We start from the raw sequence: 22,415 nt of genomic DNA, 5'->3' as shown, positions 1-22,415 counted from the left end.
GAGATCATGAATGTTTTCTACCTTGGGAGTCTGATGCAGGAGCATTCAGCTCAGAAAAATCATTGTATTTTAGTAGACATAGGGGGTCTTGTGTTTTAAGGAAGTTGGTTTCCTAAGTGTTAAATTAATGTAATTATTTAGGCTTTTGAGTGATTTTAATGAGAATAGGAATTAATTAAGTATTGTGAGGCATATTTGTAAATGTTCTCGAATGTTGGAGAACATGAGAGATTTAGGATAGTTGAAAGATTTGGGAATCAGTTGTAAATCTTAGATTAGGAATTGGTTTCATGATTTGAGGAACTAGAGAGGATCCTTAGAGATAAAGAAGATATTTTAGGATTTTGTTGAGAAAGTTATGGATCTAAACCAGGAATTGGTTATAGAATATTTTTGTATAAATGCAAGCCTAAAATGCATAGAAAAGGGTTAGCTAATTAGGAGTTAGCTAGTTAAGGGTTAGCTAACTAGGAATTAGTTTGAGAGTTAGATAGGTTTGATTGTAAGCCTACGACAGATAGGAAAGGAAAATGCCACTAATAAGAAAATCAAGCCAGAGAGAGACAGAGACTCTTGAAGTAATTATTTTTTTTATATATACATAGAGAATTCAATTCCTGAGTTGTGCAATGTGTATAACTAATGAAATCATAGGTTGTGTGTGAATTAGAAGTAATTCTACATAACATAAGGTTGCAGGTGTGCAGAACACAGAGATCAAGTGCAGGGAAGAGTGTATTGGGTTTACATGTAGACAATGTTGGAAGAAACCTTTAACATTACAGTAAAGGTATACTGTAAGGTTCTTTAAGCCTAAGGAGTTACGCAGCGGATGTTGGCATTATGATACAGGTGTTTTCCTTGATGGCAACTCACTCAGATGAAAGATCATAGTGCAGCATGTCAACAGTAAAGAATTACAGATCAGACTACAAAGAATGAAGAAAGAGAGGTATACACAGGTTCACCTTGTCCAAGCTATGTATACACGCAGGTTTACTGAACAAAAGGAGCGTATACGTACACACGCACTTTCACAGAAGAAAAAGTGTGTATATCTTGGAAAAAAAAAGTTTTTGGTCCAAGGTATTTCTTGGTCCAAGGTATTTGACCCAAGGTAATTGGTCTGAGGTATTTGGTCTAAGGTATTGGTCCTAAGTAGTTTTGGTCCATGGTATTGAGAAATGCCTAAAACTATATAAGGAGGAGAAGATCATTAGGCCAAAGTGAGCAAGTATTTTGAATATCTTATGAGGTGTTGGATCATATATGCAAGTTAATGAACTTGTGATGGTTTACTTGATCTGACCTAAGGAGGAACCTATATGGCTAATGAAGGTTGATGAACCGGGATCATAAAGGCTTAAAAGTATTCTCATTGTGTGGTTTGATCTTGAACAGTCTAGATCTGAATACTGACGCATGTTTTATTCTGTAAATGTGATGATCTGGGTATGACTAAAGTCTGGAATAGTTGTGATGTTTTAAGTTAGCATTTACAGATCTCTATGCAAGTTCGCTTTGGTAAAAGAGCGTATGCACGTTGGTTTAGCATATCAAAGTAGCATATACATCATAAATTGGAATTTGCATATCTGTATGTTGGTTCCCTTCAGTAAAAGTGTGTATACACACTGGTTCGACACATGGAAGTAGCATATACCTTATGAAGCATGATGTTTAAAGTTTCAGTAGTCTCTGTTTGTTGTTGCAGAGTTCTGGGTTCTATTCTGATGACTGTATTCTCATAACAATGTTCTGAATGATTAAATTGATTAATTGTGATTTGCTTCAGTGATGATGGGTTGTCAGTGATTGATTGATTCAGTTGTGGTTGATTTAGAAAGTGATGATTGAGTTTCAACGATTGGTAGATGCAGATGTATTTGATGGTTGTATTATAGTTATGATTTTCTGAGTTTCAATGTTGTTGATGGGTCCAGTATGAAAATTGGATGAAATGTGGCCTTCAGATTGTGGTGTTGTGTTCCAGGAGTATCCAGTCTGAAAATTCATGAAACGTGGTCCCTGGTAGAAGAGTGGAGTTTTCTATAGGTTGGCACCTACGTACTAGTAAACGTATTGGCTAGTACAAAAGCTAGGGGGTTGTAGCTCCCTTCCAGTAGTAGCTGGAGAATGAGAGAAGGTTGTAGCCTTCTACAGGTAGGTTCCTACGTACTGGTATGAGTCTACACCAGTACAAGGTTGTAAACAGATTTTCTTATTACTAAAAGAAGACAGAGACAACAACAATAGGTGGTTTTTACCCACATTGGGTTTCCACCTTATATCTTGGTGTTCAGGTGTGTTGCTTATGTGTGATGTTTTATTTTGCTTTTATTGCACTATCTAATAAATCTTTGATATATTGGTTAAATCTCAATACATGATAAATTGTCTAAATCAAAAGTTCTCTACATATATGATGGTTGCTTTAAGTACAGTCGCGTGTATACGCTAGTTCACTTAGCTTTAGTAGCGTATACAAATCTATTTGGGAAATAAAATTATTGATCTGATAATACTGATTCACCCCCCTCTTAGTATTATTTACAACAATTGGTATCAGAGCTTGTCCTTCAGAGAAAGCTTGATCACTTGAAGGGAGATCCATCATCATGGGTAATCAAGAAAGCGTGGGATCCATCAGACCGCCAATCTTTGATGGGAGCAATTTTGTTTATTGGAAAATAAGAACCACAGCCTATCTACAATCACTTGGAATGGATGTCTAGGAAATTTTGGAAGGAGGATATACATTTCCAACAGCAATTCCTACAGATACGACAGGTAAAAAGCAATATGAAACCAATGCCAGAGCTGTCAATACTTTATTGGGAAGTCTATCACAATCAGAGTTTGTCAAAGTCATGCAACTCAAATCAACCAAAGAAATATGGGACAAAATCATTCTGAGCTACGAAGGAGACTCTCAGGTAAAACGTGCTAAGCTTCAAACTCTTAGAATTTAGTATGAAACTCTTAAGATGCACAATGATGAAAGTATAGCTAGTTACTTCTTACATATAGATGAGGTTGTTAATTGTATGAAGAATCTGGGTGAAGAAATAAAGGAAGTTACCTTAGTTGAGAAAGTTTTGAGATCCTTGTTTGCTAAATTTGAATCAAAAGTGTCTGCCATAGAAGAAAAATAGGATCTGCAGACTATCACTATGACACAACTTCACAGAATCTTAACTACTTTTGAGATGAGAAAAGGAGGACCATCAGATATGAGAGAAGCCGCATTTAAAGCTTCAGCAAAAGGAAAGGAAGAACACAATGAATCAGGACATATTTTAGAAGAAGAAGATGAGGTAAACTTTGTCAAGAAGCTTCAACGGGGTTCTGGAAGATTTAGAGGTAAGCTACCCTTCAAATGCTTTGCCTATGGCAGAGTTGGTCATTATGCTGCCAAATGTCCTCATAAAGATAAATATGAAAAAGGGAGGAATATGAAAAATGGAATAAAACAATTTTTAAATAAAAGGAGTTACTATACTCATGAAGATAGCGATGGTTTATCAAATAGTGATGAAGATGAAAATAGTAATGACTATAGACTTCTAATGGCTTATGACAATGATAATTTTTGGGATGCTTTAGAAGAGGATGACCTTCATGAAGAAATATCTAAACTCAAAATCTGTTTAGAAGAAAATAATATGATTATAGATACCTTGACATACCAACTTGCTGAAAAACAAAAACACAATGAAAAACTAGAATGTGAAATTGTGGGTCTAAGAAAGGATCTTGAGAAAACGAAATCTCTCAATCTTAGATTTGCTAAAGGATCAGAAACTTTAAATGAAATTATCAAAGTGCAGCATTCTCCTCTGATAAAGACAGGTCTTGGATATACTGAAGAAGCATCTCAATCACAGAAGCTGTCAACCTCCACTAAAAGCTATCTTGATGCAGCAAAGACCAGTGAACAATATGACAATTGTCAGCAAAGGCATAAAGCAGATCACCAGGTAAATCAGACTCAATTTACTCCAAGGATGAATAGAAGCCACAACCAACCTCAGGTAAATCATACTCAATTTTCTCCAAAGATGAATATCAATAGAAACTACAATCACCAGGTCAATAGATTCGATAGTCGCAGGAACTTCTTTAATGGGAAATGTTTTTCATGTCATAATTTTGGACACAAAGTTGCTCAATGTGTTTCTTACAAAACCATCATGACTAGAGAAGCATGAAACCAAAGGAATATAACAAGGGTCAAGAAAAGTTCGTATAATAACTTTTCTCTTCTTGAAAATGAAATAGAACGTTCAATCTGTAACAACTTTGGTCATGAAGAATCTGAATGCAGGAGAAAATTTTGGAAAACATCTCAAAAGGAGCAAACTCCATTAAATCCCAAGATATGTACAAGGAAAGAATCTCAAACAAAAAGATGTGGTATAGCCTTGTATGCAAAAGGACAAGAAAATTAGTGGTACATCGACAGTGGATGCTAAAAACACATGACAGGTGACAAAGAAAAACTTCATTCATCTAATGCCTTAGAAAAGGAAAAGAATGTCTCATTTGGAAATGACACTCCTGCTGTCATAAAAGGTAAAGGCTCTGTTTTCTTGAAAGAAAAGGTTAAAGCTGGAAATGTTATGTATGTAGACTGTTTAAAGCATAACATGTTGAGTGTTAGTCAAATGTGTGATCAAGTAAATGAAGTGGTGTTTCGATCAAATGGATGTGTTGTTCGTGAGCTTGATATAGGAGAGATCGTGATCAAAGGTACAAGAATTCCAAACAACTTATACATACTCAAGGGAGGACAACAACAGTTCTATCTAAGCAAAATGATGAAAACTGGTTGTGGCATAGAATATTGCAACATCTAAGCTTTTCTCAAATAAGAAAAGCATGCAGATTCAAGGTTGTTCATGATCTTCTAGATATCAACATCCATAAAAATACAATATGCAAACCATGTCAAATCGGTAAGCAAACCAGAGCTCACTTCATTGAAAGAGAAGGGTCATCTAGTAAGCCTCTTGAACTTGTCCATACTAATTTATGTGGACCATCAAGGAGAAAGTTACCTCGTGGAGAAGAATACTTTATTTTGTTCATTAATGATTTTTCCAGAATGTGTTGGATAGGTCTTCTAAAGAATAAAGATGAAGCATTTGAAAAGTTCCAAGCCTTCAAATCTTTGGTTGAAAATGAATCAGATCTAAAAATCAAATGCCTCAGATCTGATCGAGGAGGAGAATTTACCTCGGATGAATTCTTTGACTTTTGTGAACAACATGGAATAAAAAGGCAATTCTCCACCGCAAGGACTCCTCAGCAAAATGGAGTGGTAGAAAGAATGAACAGAACTATTCAACAAATGGCTCGAGCTATGTTAGATGAATCTGGAACTCCTGCAACCTTCTGGGGTGAAGCTGCATTCGCTGCCGTAACTATTCTCAACCAAGCAAATGTTCGGGTAAATAGCACTCAAACTCCACATGAACTTTGGTATGGTAAGACTCCTATTGTAAAATACTTTAAAGTGTTTGGAAGCAAATGTTGTATCAAAAGGAATGATGAAAAACTTGGTAAGTTTGAGCCCAGAGAAGATGAAGGTATTCTTCTTGGTTACTCTTCCCGAAGTAAAGGATATAAATGTTATAATAAAAGACTTGGGAAAATTGTTGAAAGTATTGATGTTGTAGTTGATGAAGCATGCAAAAATCCAAAACAGATAAAAACAGAAGATTATAACAATGAAGAAGATGGGGATTATTTTCCCACATCAAATCACAATGATATTGAAGAAGAAACCAATGAAGCACCAGAAGAAGAGATAACAGTAGAAGAAAAGACTCTGTCTAGGTATGTTCAGAAAAATCATCTAGAAACTCAAATTTTAGGGGAAAAAGAGGCAGGTGTACAAACAAGAAGAACTATTATAGAAACCTCAAGCTATCTAGCATTACTATCCTCCACCGAACCTCAAAATGTAAATGAAGCATGCAAAGATGAATGTTGGGTCAAGGCCATGAATGAAGAACTTGAGAAAATTGAAAAGAATAATACTTGGGAATTAGTTCCTAGATCTCATGATAAAAATATTATAGGAACTACAAGGATATTCAAAAACAAGCTGAATGAAAATGGAGAAGTCATTAGAAACAAGGCCAGACTTGTTTGTAAAGGGTATGCTCAACAAAAAGGTATAGATTTTGAGGAAACTTTGCACCTATTGCTAGACTTGAAGAAATAAGGATGTTTCTTGCTCTTTCTAGATTTCAGAAATTGAAAGTATACCAAATGGATGTAAAATCTAATTTCCTTAATGGATATTTAGAAGAAGAAGTTTATATTGAACAACCAGAAGGATTCATTCTTGAAAATGATGCAAAACTTGTATGCAGACTCAAAAAGGCCCTTTATGGTCTGAAACAGGCTCCAAGGGCCTGGTATTACTTCCTTTACACATATCTACACCAACAAGGTTTTAAAAAAGGTTCAACAGATAGAAATCTATATACAAAGATTGAAACTGATAAATTGCTAATTATTTTTTTTTATGTTGATGATGTCATTTTTGGTAGCAATGAATAATCCATGAGTCAGAATTTTGCTTCAGTAATGCAACAAGAATTTGAAATGTCCTTGCTTGGTGAACTTACCTATTTTCTTGGTCTACAAGTTCAACAAAATAAAGATGGTATCTTTCTTTCACCAACCAAATATCTGAAACATATCTTGAAAAGGTACGGCATGGAAGATTCTAAACCTGTATGTATCCCAATGGTAATAGGATGCAGTCTCAGCTCAAATGATAAATCAGCAGTAGTATATCAACCAACTTACAGATCCATGATTGGCAGTCTACTTTATCTAACAGGTACCCAACCTGACATCATGCATGCAGTAGGAATCGTTGGAAGATTCCAAGCAAATTCAAAGGAATCACACCTTCAGGCAATCAAAATAATTTTCAAATATCTTCAAGGAACTCAAAAATTTGGTTTATGGTATCCTAGAGATACAAATATTACTCTTCATGCATATACAGATGCAGATTGGGCAGGAAGTGTTGATGATAGAAAAATAACTAGTGGTGGTGCATTCTATATGGGTTCCAGGTTAATGTCTTGGTTCAACAAGAAACAAAGTTCAATTGAATTATCTACAGCTGAAGCAGAATATGTGGTTGTTGCATCTTGCTACACACAACTACTTTGGATGATGCAAACCTTGCAAGACATTCAGATCACATGTACTCCACCCATCTCCATTCTATGTGATAATACAAGTGCCATCAGTATTTCAAAGAATCCAGTCATGCACTCCAAGACCAAGCACATACCCATCAAATACCATTTTCTACGTGAACAAGTGCTTGAACAAAAGGTCAAATTGGAGTATGTTCCCTCCAAAGAACAGGTTGCTGATATATTCACTAAACCACTACCTAGAGAGACATTTGAATATCTCAGAAAAAAGCTAGGAGTAGTTGTTGCATCATCCTGCTGTTAAATCCTTTTTTTCATAGAAAGCTTATTATACATGTGTTTCATGGAGAATATTCGCGTACACATGTGGGTTTCTGTGGGTCAAGGAGCGTATTTGTCTTTCAGACAAGAAAAACAGTGTGGCAGACTCTAATATGGGTGCTCTGACTAATATTGATGATTAATGTCTATCGATATGCTTTGTTCATTAATTTTTATCTAACTAACAAAGATGCCTTGATCATTGACCTGTTAACAATGCACAGGTAGCACAGGTTTAGCGGGAGCATTAGCCTTCACGTACATTCAACATTGTTGGCATTATGGTTGTTGAGTCTAGCTATGGCTTCAGATAGTTATACCATTTGTTTCTTAAGTCATGTAAAAGTCTAGGGTGTGATATGTCTTCTCATACATTTGAATGAGTCCTCTTAGACAAATGATGTAATTTATATCCCCACTTGGTTGGGAGATGGATGGATGTACGAGCCATTGGTGATAGGAAGGTCGTCCTCACATAGTTGAGTTATAGAGTCATGTTATTCTTTTAGAAAATATTTCTTTTGCAGACTTTTCTTGTGCTCAAGGGGAGCATGGATGGTTTCAGTGCATCTCAGCATGTACAAAAGGGGAGCTCAATCAGAGAATTTAGCATGTACTCAGGGGGAGCATGAACAACATAATTTATGTCAAAGGTAGAAAATATCTTGGTCCACACTTTGCCCTTGACGTCAAAGGGGAAGACTGACTTGGTGTTGTTGTTGCCATCAAGTCCAAAGGGGGAGATTGTTGGCATTATGATACAGGTGTTGTCCTTGACGTCAACTCGCTCAGATGAAAGATCACAGTGCAACATGTCAATAGCAAAGAATTACATATCAGACTACAAAGAATGAAGAAAGAGAGGTATACGCAGGTTCACCTTGTCCAAGCTGCGTATACACGCAGGTTTACTGAACAAAAGGAGCATATACGTACACACGCACTTTCACAAAAGGAAAAAGCGCGTATATCTTGGAAAAACAAAGTTTTTGGTCCAAGGTATTTGACCCAAGGTAATTGGTCCAAGGTATTTGGTCCAAGGTATTGGTCCTAAGTAGTTTTGGTCCATGGTATTGAGAAAGGCCTAAAACTATATAAGGAGGAGAAGATCATTAGGCCATAGTGAGCAAGTATTTTGAATATCTTATGAGGTGTTGGATCATATATGTAGGTTAATGAACTTCTGATGGTTTACTTGATCTGACCTAAGGAGGCACCTATATGGTTGATGAAGGTTGATGAACCGGGATCATAAAGGCTTAAAAGTATTCTCATTATGTGGTTTGATCTTGAACAGTCTAGATCAGAATAATGACGCATGTTTTATTCTGTAAATGTGATGATCTGAGTATGACTGAAGTCTGGAATAGTTGTGATGTTTTAAGTGAGCATTTACAGATCTGTACGCAGGTTCGCTTTAGTAAAAGAGCATATGTGCACTGGTTCAGCACATCAAAGTAGTGTATACATCATAAATTGGAATTTGCAGATCTGTATGCTGGTTCCCTTCAATAAAAGTGCGTATACACGCTGGTTCGACACATGGAAGTAGTGTATACCTTATGAGGCATGATGTTTAAAGTTTCAGTAGTCTCTGTTTGCTATAGTAGAGTTCTGGGTTCTGTTCTGATGACTGTATTCTCATAACAGTGTTCTGAATGATCAGATTGATTAATTGTGATTTTCTTCAATGATGATGGGTTGTCAATGATTGATTGATTCAGTTGTGGTTGATTCACAAAGTGATGATTGAGTTTCAGTGATTGGTAGATGTATTTGATAGTTGTATTGTAGTTATGATTTTCTGAGTTTCAATGTTGTTGATGGGTCCAGTATGAAAATTGGATGAAACATGGCCTTCAGATTGTGGTGTTATGTTCCAGGAGTATGCAGTCAGAAAATTCATGAAACGTGGTCCCTGGTAGAAGAGTGGAGTTTTATGTAGGCTGGCACCTACATACTAGTAAACATATTGGCTAGTACAAAAGCGAGGGGGTTGTAGCTCCCTTCCAGTAGTAGCTGGAGAACAAGAGAAGGTTGTAGCCTTCTGTAGGTAGGTTCCTACGTACTGGTATGAGTCTGCACTAGTACAAAATTGTTGGAAATAATACTGAGAGGGGGGGGGGTGAATCAGTATTATCAGATCATTAAAACTTTTTCAATGCTCAAAAACATATACGCTACTTCAGTTAAGTGAACCCGCGTGTACACGCTTCTGTGTCTAAAGCAACTAGCGTATATCCAGAAATCTTATGATTCAGTTAGCTTATCTTCAGTAAATGCATCAGAACATTATTAACCATATTAACAGTAAACAGGTGCAGTATAACAGAACAGATCATCACACAAAAGCCACACACATGAACACAAAGATATAAGGTGGAAACCCAATGTGGGTGAAAACCACCTGCTGCAAGTCATCTCAATCTTCTTCTTAATAAGAAAATCCTTTTACAATATTTGTACTGGTGCAGTCTTATACCAGTACGGGAGCTACAACCCCCTTTGCTCTTGTACTAGCCGATCCATTTACTAGTACGCAGGCTGCTACCTGCTACAATGCTCCAAAGATCTCCCTTAGCTTTTGTACTAGCTTAGATACTAGTACGTAGGTGCTTGCCTACAATCTTCTCTCCTCCAGGTACCACGTTTCATCAATTTTCAGACTGGATACACTGAAGCACAACACATAATCTGAAAGGCCACTTTTCATCCAATTTCATATTGGACCCATAACTATTATTGAAGCTCAAAACAATCATCAAACTCTGAATCACTGAAACCCTGTTAACAACACTGTCACCAGAACACAGAGCAGACACAGAACTCTGTAATAACCATCAGACCCATCTGCAACTTCAAATATCAAGATTTACAATGTATACGCTACTTCGATGAATCAAACCCGCGTGTATACGCGCTTTTGCCAAAGACAACCCGTGTACAGATCTAAAAATAATTTCTCATAACTTGCAGCTGTACCAGACATCAGTCATACTCATAACACTTATAGAACAATACATGCGTCAGTATGTAGATCTAGAATAAGCATCATAAAGATAGTTCATTTCAAACCATTTGATCCCGATCTCTCCTTAGATCTTGTTCTCCATCAACGGTGAGATCTCTCCTTAGCTCAGATCAAGCAATGCATCATCAACCCATAACCTGCATACTGGATCTAATACTTCATCAGATATTCAAGACATTTCAGATACATTTGCCTAATGATCTTCTTCTCCTTATATAGCCTTAGGCCTTGTTCAATACCAGGAGCCAAAACCATAGAAATCCAATACCAACAGCTTCAAAACTAGGGATCAACACGTCCGTCGAGACACCAAGGTCCAAAACCATAGGCAAAACTTCCAAGGAATAACCGTCGTGGACCAAAGATAAGTTTTCCACATACACGCGCTTTTGCTGAAGCCAACCTGCTGGTACACGCTACTTAGTATATAGCTAACCTACGTATACGTGACTTGGTATATAGTGAAACTGCTTGTATACGCTACTTGGGATATAGTGAACCAGCGTGTATATATTTTTCTTCATACTTGTAGACTGATCATCAATTCCTTGCTGCTGACCTTCTGCACTATGATTTGTCATCAGTGTGGTTTGCCATCAAGGACAACACTTGTCTCATAATGCCAACAATCTCCCCCTTTGGACTTGATGGCAAAGCTAACTTGTTACACTTAGAAACTATCATCTGATTCCTTTGAGCTGTCCTCCATCAGTCACATCTGACATCTCTTCTGAAGATTCATCCAGTTATACATAGGTGAGATATTCTTCTATGAGTGGGTTGCCATCAAGTACAACACATGCATCATAATGCCAACAATCTGCCCCTTTGGACTTGATGGCAACAACACCAAATCACTCTCCCCCTTTGACATCAAGGACAAAGGGTGGACCAAGATATTCTCTTCCTTTGCTGAATCATTCCACTGTCCATACTCCCCCTGAGTACCTGCTGAAATCTCTGAATAATCTCCCCCTTTGTATATGTCAAGGTGTACCAATCTGTCCATGCTCCCTCTGAGTACATGCTGAATCTCTATACTGCTGAAGTGTGCTGTTCATGCTCTTCCTGACTGTAGGCAAGATCTGCAAAAGATGTTCTTCAAGAAGAATATGACTCTATACATCATAAAAGACCTTCCTATCACCAAAGACTCATACATACATCCATTTCCCAACCATGTGGGGACATACTAGAATTGACTCATCCACCCAACCAAGTGGGGATATATCAAAAGTTTACATATGACAACAAATCATATTGCATCAATCATCCCAGGCATAGTGGGGAAACAAAAATAGGCCATTACATGACCTTGACACCATGAAAGAGATACCACAAAAGAGATATATGACATAGAAACAATAAATCTAGACCAAGACTTATGAAAGTCACAAATAACTGATATCGCCAGTATCTTGTCAATCACCATTCAGATCAGCACCCAAGAGATCCTTTTGTTCTTCCTCTGACTTTGTTTCACCTGAAATCAACAACAACTTGTGAACTAGAACCAAAGGCTTCTAAGATAATGCCAACAATGCATCATTGGAAGATTATCTGCTCCCCCTGAACCTGTGCCAGATGGTCTCTGTCAGACCCATATCAGAATCTTCTCATTCTGAGTTTGACCCACTGATTTCCTTCAAATTATCATATACGCGACTGTATCTTCATAAATCAGCGTATATACGCGGATAGTCCTTTTCCAACTTGCGTATACCAATTTCCATATCAGCAACCTGTAAATGTCCTGTAGAGAATAAGTCATCAACCTATAACAAGGTATGTCTGCATCAATTCATCCCTTTGAACAGAATTCAGAGTCATTCACATGTGTGAAACCACCATAGCCATTTCATCAAGCTCTGCATGATCCAAGTATCATTACTTGGGAACATCTGCATCAACCAACATATGTAAGTATCAACCTATCATCATATAGATATGAACTCATCATCATGTCTCCAACACAGTGATTTTGAGGAGTCATCCATGTATCAACACTATGTATCTTGAGCTCAACTCTTTTGACAAAGCTTCTTGATATCATCATCAGCAACAATCCTTATCCACATGAGTGCCTGCATCATAACTGTATGATCTTTATGCATATGACAACAGCAGTATATAAGTGACTCATCATCAAGAGAGGAAGATGTGTATTCAAGCTTTGTACTTCTCCTTGTCCTTATGAAGATTACCATGTAAGTACCATATATGCATCATCAAAGAATCAATCATAAATCTGATTTGAACATCTTCTATGTAACTTCAAGAATCATATGAGAGTTTATCATAGACAACTCACAACCACATCATAGCAAGATATATCATTTAGCCATATAAGTATCATCACCAAGGATTATTAACTATAATGCCAACAATGAATTACTAAAGGCATATGCTCCCCCTCAACCAGTGCCATCTGTTAGATCTGATCATGCATATATCAGCAGTAAGCATCAAAACATCATCATCCTCAAGTTAGGATCAAAACACTTCTAGATATCATACAAGTAACAAAACATTTCCACACATCCTCAGCAGACTGTAGCTATTAACCAATAGAGCAAATAATAGACTGAATCATATCAGATCCTTTTTCTGATCCTGTCCCCACTGCTTTTCCTCAGACTGACATATACGCGACTTTTCAGTGTCAAACTAGCGTATATACGCGACTTCCCTTTAAGGAACTTGCGTATGAGATTCAGAACACTGAAGTTTTATACTTTCAGCTCCCCCTGAGTCTGATATGTCTGTGCTGTGCTGTGTCTCAGTACATTGTGCTGAATGTACTTCCTTCTTCCTCCATATCTTCAAGTGTGATGAGGTTTTCTCCTTTTGGTGTGATGTCCATCCTTTGTTCCTGCATTCCTTTGCTATATGTCCAAGCTTGTTACATGCATAACATCTTACATGTTTCATATTCCTCCTGTAGCAATCAGCAGCTTTGTGACCAAACATATTGCAAGCAAAGCAATATCCATTAAAGTACCTTGAGTGTGATGATCTTTCTGCATGATGGTCTTGAACCCTTCTTCTTCTACATCTAGTTGCAACATGTCCAAGATTATGACATACATAACATTCAACATTATTCATAGGAGGAGTAAAAGATTTTCTTTGAGGAGTCTCTTTCCTTGATTGTTGATGGGGTTGACCTTTCATCTCCTTGTTGATCATTTTAGATTTCTCTTTAGAGTTCCTTGCCTCAGCTTGTGAGCTAGATTCACCTTCAACAGATTCATGAAAACCAAGACCAGTCTTGATAGCAGGAGATCTTTGACTACTAAGGATATCATCCAAGGCTTTAGTACTATCTTGAAATCTCAAAAGTTTATCCTTTTCTTCTAATTTACCTTTCAAGATATTTACCTCAACTTGAAGTTGTTCCTCCTTTTCTAGACATTGCTTCTTCATGTCTTCTCCATCTTTCCTTCCTTCTTCCAACTGATGCCTTAGTTTGAGAATCTTCTTTTCTTGTTCTTCATTCAGATCCTGTTGCATTTGACGAACTCGGAAGGCACATTCTAGTTGAGATTTTAAGCTGGTGACTTCGTTTTCTTGTTTTGCAATAGTTTGGAGTAGATCTGTATTCTGCTTCTTTGATTCTTCAAGATCTCCTTTTAGTGAGAGGATTGTAGCTTCAGGATTTTCATAGTAGCTGGATCTATCTTTGAGTTTCTTGATGGTTGTGTTCTTGTCATTGACTTCATTTCTTAGAGATGTTGCTTCAACCTGCAACTTTTGATATTTCTCCTTGAATAACTCTCGTTGAGTCTTAGCAGTTCTATCCCTTATGTTCAGAATATCTTCTTGAGTTCTAATTTTGCTTCTTAGTCTTCTAAATTCTGCTTCTATCTCATTTCTTTCTTGTTCACCCATAAGAGCAAGTTCAGTAGTTTCACTATCACTTCCGTCTCTTTCACAAGGAAATATAGCTGGAACATCAGAGGATAACACATTCATACCTGATAATGATTCTGAATCTGATTCTGAATCTGAAGAGCTTCTTATACCTAATCCCCAATCGATTCTCCCACTGTCATAGATCTTCTGAGATGTCTTCTTTTTCTTATGAGCTTTCCTCTTAAGCTTCTTTCCCATTGTTCCACGGATCTCCTTCAAGCGATCAAGCTTCTACCAAAGAACCTGCTCCGATACCAATTGTTGGAAATAATACTGAGAGGGGGGGGGGGTGAATCAGTATTATCAGATCATTAAAACTTTTTCAATGCTCAAAAACATATACGATACTTCAGTTAAGTGAACCCGCGTGTACACGCTTCTGTGTCTAAAGCAACTAGCGTATATCCAGAAATCTTATGATTCAGTTAGCTTATCTTCAGTAAATGCATCAGAACATTATTAACCATATTAACAGTAAACAGGTGCAGTATAACAGAACAGATCATCACACAAAAGCCACACACATGAACACAAAGATATAAGGTGGAAACCCAATGTGGGTGAAAACCACCTACTGCAAGTCATCTCAATCTTCTTCTTAATAAGAAAATCCTTTTACAATATTTGTACTGGTGCAGTCTTATACCAGTACGGGAGCTACAACCCCCTTTGCTCTTGTACTAGCCGATCCATTTACTAGTACGCAGGCTGCTACCTGCTACAATGCTCCAAAGATCTCCCTTAGCTTTTGTACTAGCTTAGATACTAGTACGTAGGTGCTTGCCTACAATCTTCTCTCCTCCAGGTACCACGTTTCATCAATTTTCAGACTGGATACACTGAAGCACAACACATAATCTGAAAGGCCACTTTTCATCCAATTTCATATTGGACCCATAACTATTATTGAAGCTCAAAACAATCATCAAACTCTGAATCACTGAAACCCTGTTAACAACACTGTCACCAGAACACAGAGCAAACACAGAACTCTGTAATAACCATCAGACCCATCTGCAACTTCAAATATCAAGCTTTACAATGTATACACTACTTCGATGAATCAAACCCGCGTGTATACGCGCTTTTGCCAAAGACAACCCGCGTACAGATCTAAAAATAATTTCTCATAACTTGCAGCTGTACCAGACATCAGTCATACTCATAACACTTATAGAACAATACATGCGTCAGTATGTAGATCTAGAATAAGCATCATAAAGATAGTTCATTTCAAACCATTTGATCCCGATCTCTCCTTAGATCTTGTTCTCCATCAACCGGTGAGATCTCTCCTTAGCTCAGATCAAGCAATGCATCATCAACCCATAACCTGCATACTGGATCTAATACTTCATCAGATATTCAAGACATTTCAGATACATTTGCCTAATGATCTTCTTCTCCTTATATAGCCTTAGGCCTTGTTCAATACCAAGAGCCAAAACCATAGAAATCCAATACCAACAGCTTCAAAACTAGGGATCAACACGTCCGTCGAGACACCAAGGTCCAAAACCATAGGCACAACTTCCAAGGAATAACCGCCGTGGACCAAAGATAAGTTTTCCACATACACGCGCTTTTGCTGAAGCCAACCTGCTGGTACGCGCTACTTAGTATATAGCTAACCTGCGTATACGCGACTTGGTATATAGTGAAACTGCTTGTATACGCTACTTGGGATATAGTGAACCAGCGTGTATATATTTTTCTTCATACTTGTAGACTGATCATCAATTCCTTGCTGCTGACCTTCTGCACTATGATTTGTCATCAGTGTGGTTTGCCATCAAGGACAACACTTGTCTCATAATGCCAACAATCTCCCCCTTTGTACTTGATGGCAAAGCTAACTTGTTACACTTAGAAACTATCATCTGATTCCTTTGAGCTGTCCTCCATCAGTCACATCTGACATCTCTTCTGAAGATTCATCCAGTTATACATAGGTGAGATATTCTTCTATGAGTGGGTTGCCATCAAGTACAACACATGCATCATAATGCCAACAAAAATTGTAAATAGATTTTCTTATTATTAAAAGAAGACAAAGACGACAACTGCAGGTGGTTTTTACCCACATTGGGTTTCCACCTTATATCTTGGTGTTCATGTGTGTTGCTTATGTGTGATGCTTTATTCTGATTTTACTGCACTGTCTAATAAATGTCTGATATACTGGTTAAAGCTCAATACATGATAAATTGTCTAAATCAAAAGTTCTCTACATATACGTTGGTTGCTTTAAGTACAATCGTGTGTACACGCTAGTTCACTTAGCTGAAGTAGCGTATATAAATCTATTTGGAAAATAAAATTATTGATATGATAATATTGATTCACCCCCCTCTCAGTATTATTTAAAACAACGGAAGCATAAAAGAGAAAATGAATAAAGAATGAAGCTAAAGATCGGATTAGAATAGTTGAAGACCAGAAGGCAAAATCACATACGTAGGCAGAAACCTGAACAAATGGACTATTACACAATATAGTCAAAAGAACGTAGCGGTGGAGCACAGTCATTGGATCATTCATGTTATCACTGAAAATGATGTTGTCACAATTTTTCTAGATTAGCTTAAAGATTGGGTGTTTTCGCAGCGCCTGAATTATTTTAGCAGTTTCGCAGCGCTGCCTGTTTGCGTGGTTTCGTAGCGTGCTACGAAATTGGGAATTGGTTCGAGTTCTAAGTGAAGGTCCAAATCCTAGCATGCCTATTGTATAGAGTTTTGTTTCCCTCCAGGAATGTTGATGAGAGCAGTGACAGTGTGTCCAAGGAGGCACCCTATGATGATGCAGCTATTGTGGGATTGGCATCAAGTACATTAATGGAGTTATCTCTGAATTCTGGCTCATGGGTGATTTATCTCCTACAAAGAAGAATCCCTCCCCTGGTTACTCTGGTGACATTGAAGTGCAATCAGAAGATCAGTCAAAGCCAGTGGAGGGGATTGATGCAAATTTACATTTACTATCAAAATTTCATCTAAGATTTTAATTGATACAACTGGAGATAGTGCGCCATTTAAGGAATGGTTAGACATATTTCTGGATGACACTAGTTCAAACTTTTAAAGTGTGTTAGCTGAGGAGGACACAATTCACACACAGGTTGATGCTATGCCAGACACTCCAAGGATGCAATGTGAATCTGTTTTTCTTTATATGATAGTCTTGTCTTTATGTGGCTCGAACTGATATTTGAAGTGGACTATTGATTTCTTTGTGCACCTGTAACAAAAAGGATAAAGCATGCCGTTATTGGCTTGCAGGCAATTGCAAGTATGCAAAAGACGACTGCAGATATCTGCAATCCCATTTTATTGGAGGTTCCGATGTCACTTTCATGACTAAGCTGGTTGGCCACGATAACAAGCCTATTCGAGGAATTGCTTTTCTTTCGCATTTAGGCTCTGCCAAACTCTATTCTGTTGGCCGACATAATAAGCTTATAGCCTGGGACTGCAATACAGGACAGGGAACAAATATCCCCTTAGGCGACGACAGTGGAGTTGGATGCCTTCTAAGTGAAGGTCCGTGGCTTTTTGTCGGCCTTCGTAATGCCGTCAAGGCTTTGAATACCGTCAACTTGACAGAGCTATTACTAGACAGCCCTAATGGACAAGTGCATGCTCTGGCGATCGCTGATCAAATGATTTTGGCTGGAACACATGATGGCACCATTTTAGCATGGAAGTTTAATCCTACAACCAATACATTTGACCCTGCAACTTCCCTCACAGGGCATATGTTGCCTGTTGTCTCATTAGTCTCACAGAAAGACAAACTTTACTCTGCCTCTATGGACCACACAATAAAAGTTTGGGACCTGGAAACTTTTCAATGTATCCAAACCTTGAGAAATCACACATCAGTTGTAATGTCTCTTCTTTGTTGGGACCAATTTCTCTTGTCGTGTTCTTTGGATGGCACAGTGAAGGTTTGGGCTGCTACATCAACTATAGCTCTTGAAGAGATTTACACTCGTATTGAAGAACATGGTGTTCTTGCACTGTGCATGATGAATGATGAACAAGCCAAACCTATTTTGCTTTGTTCATGCAATGATAAGAGTGTGCGCCTTTATGACTTGCCATCGTTTCATGAACGAGGTAGAGTATTCTCAAGAAATGAAGTGCGAGCACTTCAGATTGGACCTGGTGGATTATTTTTCACTGGTGATGGAATGGAGCATATCATGGTACCGGTGAATGAGGGAGGTCGAGAGCACCATAAGACGGTTATTGAAGTTGGAGCCCGAATCAAATCCAGTTTGGCATTATTGTCGATATTCAGAAATACAGAATTCGTGGTCTCTTAGAAGGCGGCGCATTTGATCATGAGGTGCTGTTGGATGCTCTATATTGCCATGGGGAATGCGCATTAACTGTTTGACAATTTCAGTCTTAGAATTTTCTTTATCGAAATGTAGTGATTAACCGCCAAATGTCAAGTGGCTTTTATGAGGGTTTGATTGCCACAAGGTCGCCACTATTATTGACACCCGGATTGAGATGTGGCGCTTCAGATGGCCATATACATTAGCAAAATCACCAGAATCACAACGACAGCTGGAAAGGGAGATTATAAAGTAGATTTTAATAGCTGATGGAGTGAAAGGAGACATTCAAGGGCTAGTATTTATGCGTGATTCGAAAACAACGGGGGATATGAAGATTTCTGTTTCCATTATCATGTTTCGGTTTCTGTTATTGTGTTTTTGGGTTGCCTGAGGCGCGCAGAGAGCATCAATGTCAGATTTGCATAATAGTGCCCGGAAGGAGAAGGTTCAGAGTATATCTCAGAGTTCAAATTACAACAGCAAGGGTTTCAATTGTAGATTGAATTGCGCAGAAGATGTGAATTTAAAAGTATCCTGAACATGTTGGCGGTACTGAGGAGGATCCAGAATGTATTATATGTTGATATTTTTACATCTTTCTGTGGTTGTGTGCTGTTAACACCAGGTGCTTTTGTCTGTCTACAACATACAAGAATGACTTTGTGAAATGCAACCCAGGTCAGCAGCGTCTTCTGTATCGTTATACTATGGCAGAGATAGAAGAATTGTTTGTGAGGAAGATGAAAATTTGCTGAACGATACAACATTTTGAAGGATAGGAGGGATCGAAGCTCAATGGGTTTTAGTTTCAACAGAATCCCAATTGCCAGCCAGAGAGGGGATAGTCTGCTAGATAAAAAGTGTAAAATTGGGTAGCTGAACTTCATACATGTTTCATATCTGTGAAACGAAACTGAGATTTTTCAGAACCACCCTTCCAGTTTTAACACTCTAGTTTCTAACTAGATGCAACTTGGATGTTTGATGCACGGTTGTGAGCAGCATTCAATATCATTTTGTGCACTCGGACTCCAAAGATTTATGCTAAAATAATTTGACTAGATATTGGATGGTTCTTATAAGATCACCAGGGTTGATAGCTTAGAACAGAATGCTTCATAATTTTCTTGTGAATGCTTAATTTATTTGTGATCATTCCAACAGCATTAGCTGGAGTATTTGACATTTTGAAGATGGCCCCTGGTTGCAATAATGTTAATACAGTGTTATTGGTTCAGTCAACTTCTCAGGTTGCAGAGATCCGATTTGAAGTTGCACCACAGCATCAAAACAATAAAGGAGCTCATAGTGACTCAAATCATAGTCAAAGTAACCAGAGAAAACACAGATTCTCAAGCAGATCATTTACCAACTCAAGATTTATTTGCTACGGAACAAATAGAGGTTATCTACAGCAGTTTCGTAGCGCGCTACGAAACTGCTGTAGGTGATAATTTAAAGTGCAGAGCAGCTAGTCTAACACGGTGAGCGGGAGTTGAGGAAGAGGAACAGCTGTCTATCAAAGACCACCTCCAGCACATCATAAATCTGGCATTACTCCATACTTGGGGTCATTAAAGGATTTGGGAGCAGGCTGCTATATTTTAGGAGAATGTTGGGAGACAAAAGGCCGACAAACAGGAACAGCTCCCTATATTTCAGGGCGATGGAAAACATATTATGTTAAGGGCCAACAAACAACTGCAGACACCTTTTCAGCTCATAAAGTTTCCAGCTCATTTGAAAGGTGTGGTGATATGCGGTGTTTGGGAAGAATTAAAGAACAGCAGACTTGTTTTTAAATGATGAAGAGGAATGGAAGACAGGGGACCGTGGATATAGGATGATTAATTTTATCAATTAATAGGCTGTCTTACAGCTAGCATCCGAGACCAGCTTGCTCGGTGAATGCTCCCTTAACATATCTTAGCCATAATGGAAATCATACAGCTGTCCAGCATCCAAGAAAGCATCAAGCCTGCGAGGAGAAAAGAATTAGTGTTTTAGTTTGATTAGGGCTTTATGTAATTACAGCCCAGCATGTTTGTAATTAATGCATTAGTTAGTAGCATGTAGGAGTAGTTAATAGGGTTTTCGAGCTCCCTCTAGAAAGGGAGGAATGTATTCATATAAATAGAAAAAGTTAGAATGTAGAAAGGGTTGGATACTTAATAGAAAAAGTGTGTTGTTTTGGGCCACTGTAAGACCTTTTTTGACAGTAATAGTAAAACAGAGTTATTCTCTTCTCAAGATTCTCGAAGGATTGTCATGGTCAAATGAAGTGATGATGTGTTATACCTTATGTTATTTTATGGTTTTGTTGTATGCAATCACTCAGAATTCATAATTATATGCTCTGACTTCCTGTGTATACAGCAAGCTATGTGTGGTGGAATATGTTTGACTTGTAATGCTAAGAGCCTTGATTTCTATGAGATCACTGTGTTTTTCTTGTCTACTTGATATTATAGACTCCATAGCCCAATGAGATATCTTTTGGTGCGTTTCCAACCAGTTATGTTTTCATAAGTAAATAAAGAGTTAGCCATCTAGTGTGTGAAGGATTTTATCAAGAGTTTTGAGAGAGCCCTCTCTGATCAAAGAGGCTAATCTTTGGTCTAAAGATAGGTTGAAATAGTTACATGAGACCATGCTTAGTTGCAGCCCTCAGTACTGGTTTTGTGATAACAATTCAGATAAACGAATGGAATTAATGGAGATAGGTGGCCAGGATTAAGTCACGTAGGATAAAGTAAAGAAGACGAACGAAGGAGATTAAGACAAGTTTCTTAAGTTCTGAATTAAGCACATGTCCAGTTTCCAAAGACAAGAAGTGGTTTCTCGTGCGGGCTCAAACTCGTAAGCGGTAATAAAAAAACAGACCCGAGAAAGTTATGAACTGTGACTAAATCCAATTGAAGTCTGGATAGATCATAGTTGTCCGTTGAAAGGGTGATCAGATGCATATTGTGTGCAAACAAGTATGGGGTTTAATTTGGAAATAGGACCCGATGAGAGTTATACAGCGAGGTTATTTCTTCGTTGTGTTCCGGTGATCAGGACCATCCGTTGGTGTACTAATCAGATGGTGATCGTGTAGAAAAGTGCGCACTAGTTAATATTCTGAGCAGACTTGATGTGTTTATCAATGCAAGTTAAAATTGTTTGAATTCCGTAGGATGAATGGAGATCCCTCGATAGTTTTTGATCTGGTGGAGTGAAATCAACAGTGGAGGTTGAACGCGATAAGGTGAGCATCGGTAAATGTGCCAAGGTTGTGGATTGGCAGAAAGGTAAGGCTTACGTGTGGTTTATGGAGTATTTCTATTATATGAGGAATAATAGAAATAAAGTGGATTAAGGTTTTATGGGTTAGGTGAAGTTTAACCAAAGTCAGAGACCATGGTATGGGGTTTGCTTAATATGTGTGGGGTATAGAATTAACCAAAGTTTATAAGGGTTGAATAAGATTTCACTAGAAAGGTTAATTAAGGTTTAGACTATTGGATAGTTATTGAAACATTTCTACATGAAGTTTAATTAAGAAGCCTAAAGCCTTAATTGGTGAAGGTTTGACTAGACAGGGAAATTAAAATTCCTGGGACATAAT

The 22,415-nt window shown here is 37.9% G+C and overlaps 1 protein-coding gene across 1 annotated transcript in view; it reads left to right on the top strand.

Annotated features, from left to right (window-relative positions):
* LOC149140612 (zinc finger CCCH domain-containing protein 17-like) overlaps positions 1-18,784 on the top strand; it is a 34,848-nt gene extending 16,064 nt beyond the window's left edge. Inside the window, exons 3-4 of the mRNA XM_089451020.1 lie at positions 16,505-16,526; positions 17,708-18,784. Coding sequence (XP_089307146.1) covers positions 16,505-16,526; positions 17,708-18,784 — 1,099 coding nt within the window. The remainder of the gene's footprint in view (positions 1-16,504; positions 16,527-17,707) is intronic.
* The last annotated feature ends 3,631 nt before the right edge of the window (positions 18,785-22,415 follow it).

This window comes from Pinus tabuliformis, chromosome X, assembly GCF_031772625.1.
Source record: "Pinus tabuliformis cultivar Carrire ecotype Pingquan chromosome X, CPIR1, whole genome shotgun sequence".
NCBI lineage: Eukaryota > Viridiplantae > Streptophyta > Pinopsida > Pinales > Pinaceae > Pinus > Pinus tabuliformis.
Note: the sequence above shows the minus strand (reverse complement) of the source record. Positions and strands in the feature narration are given on the sequence as shown.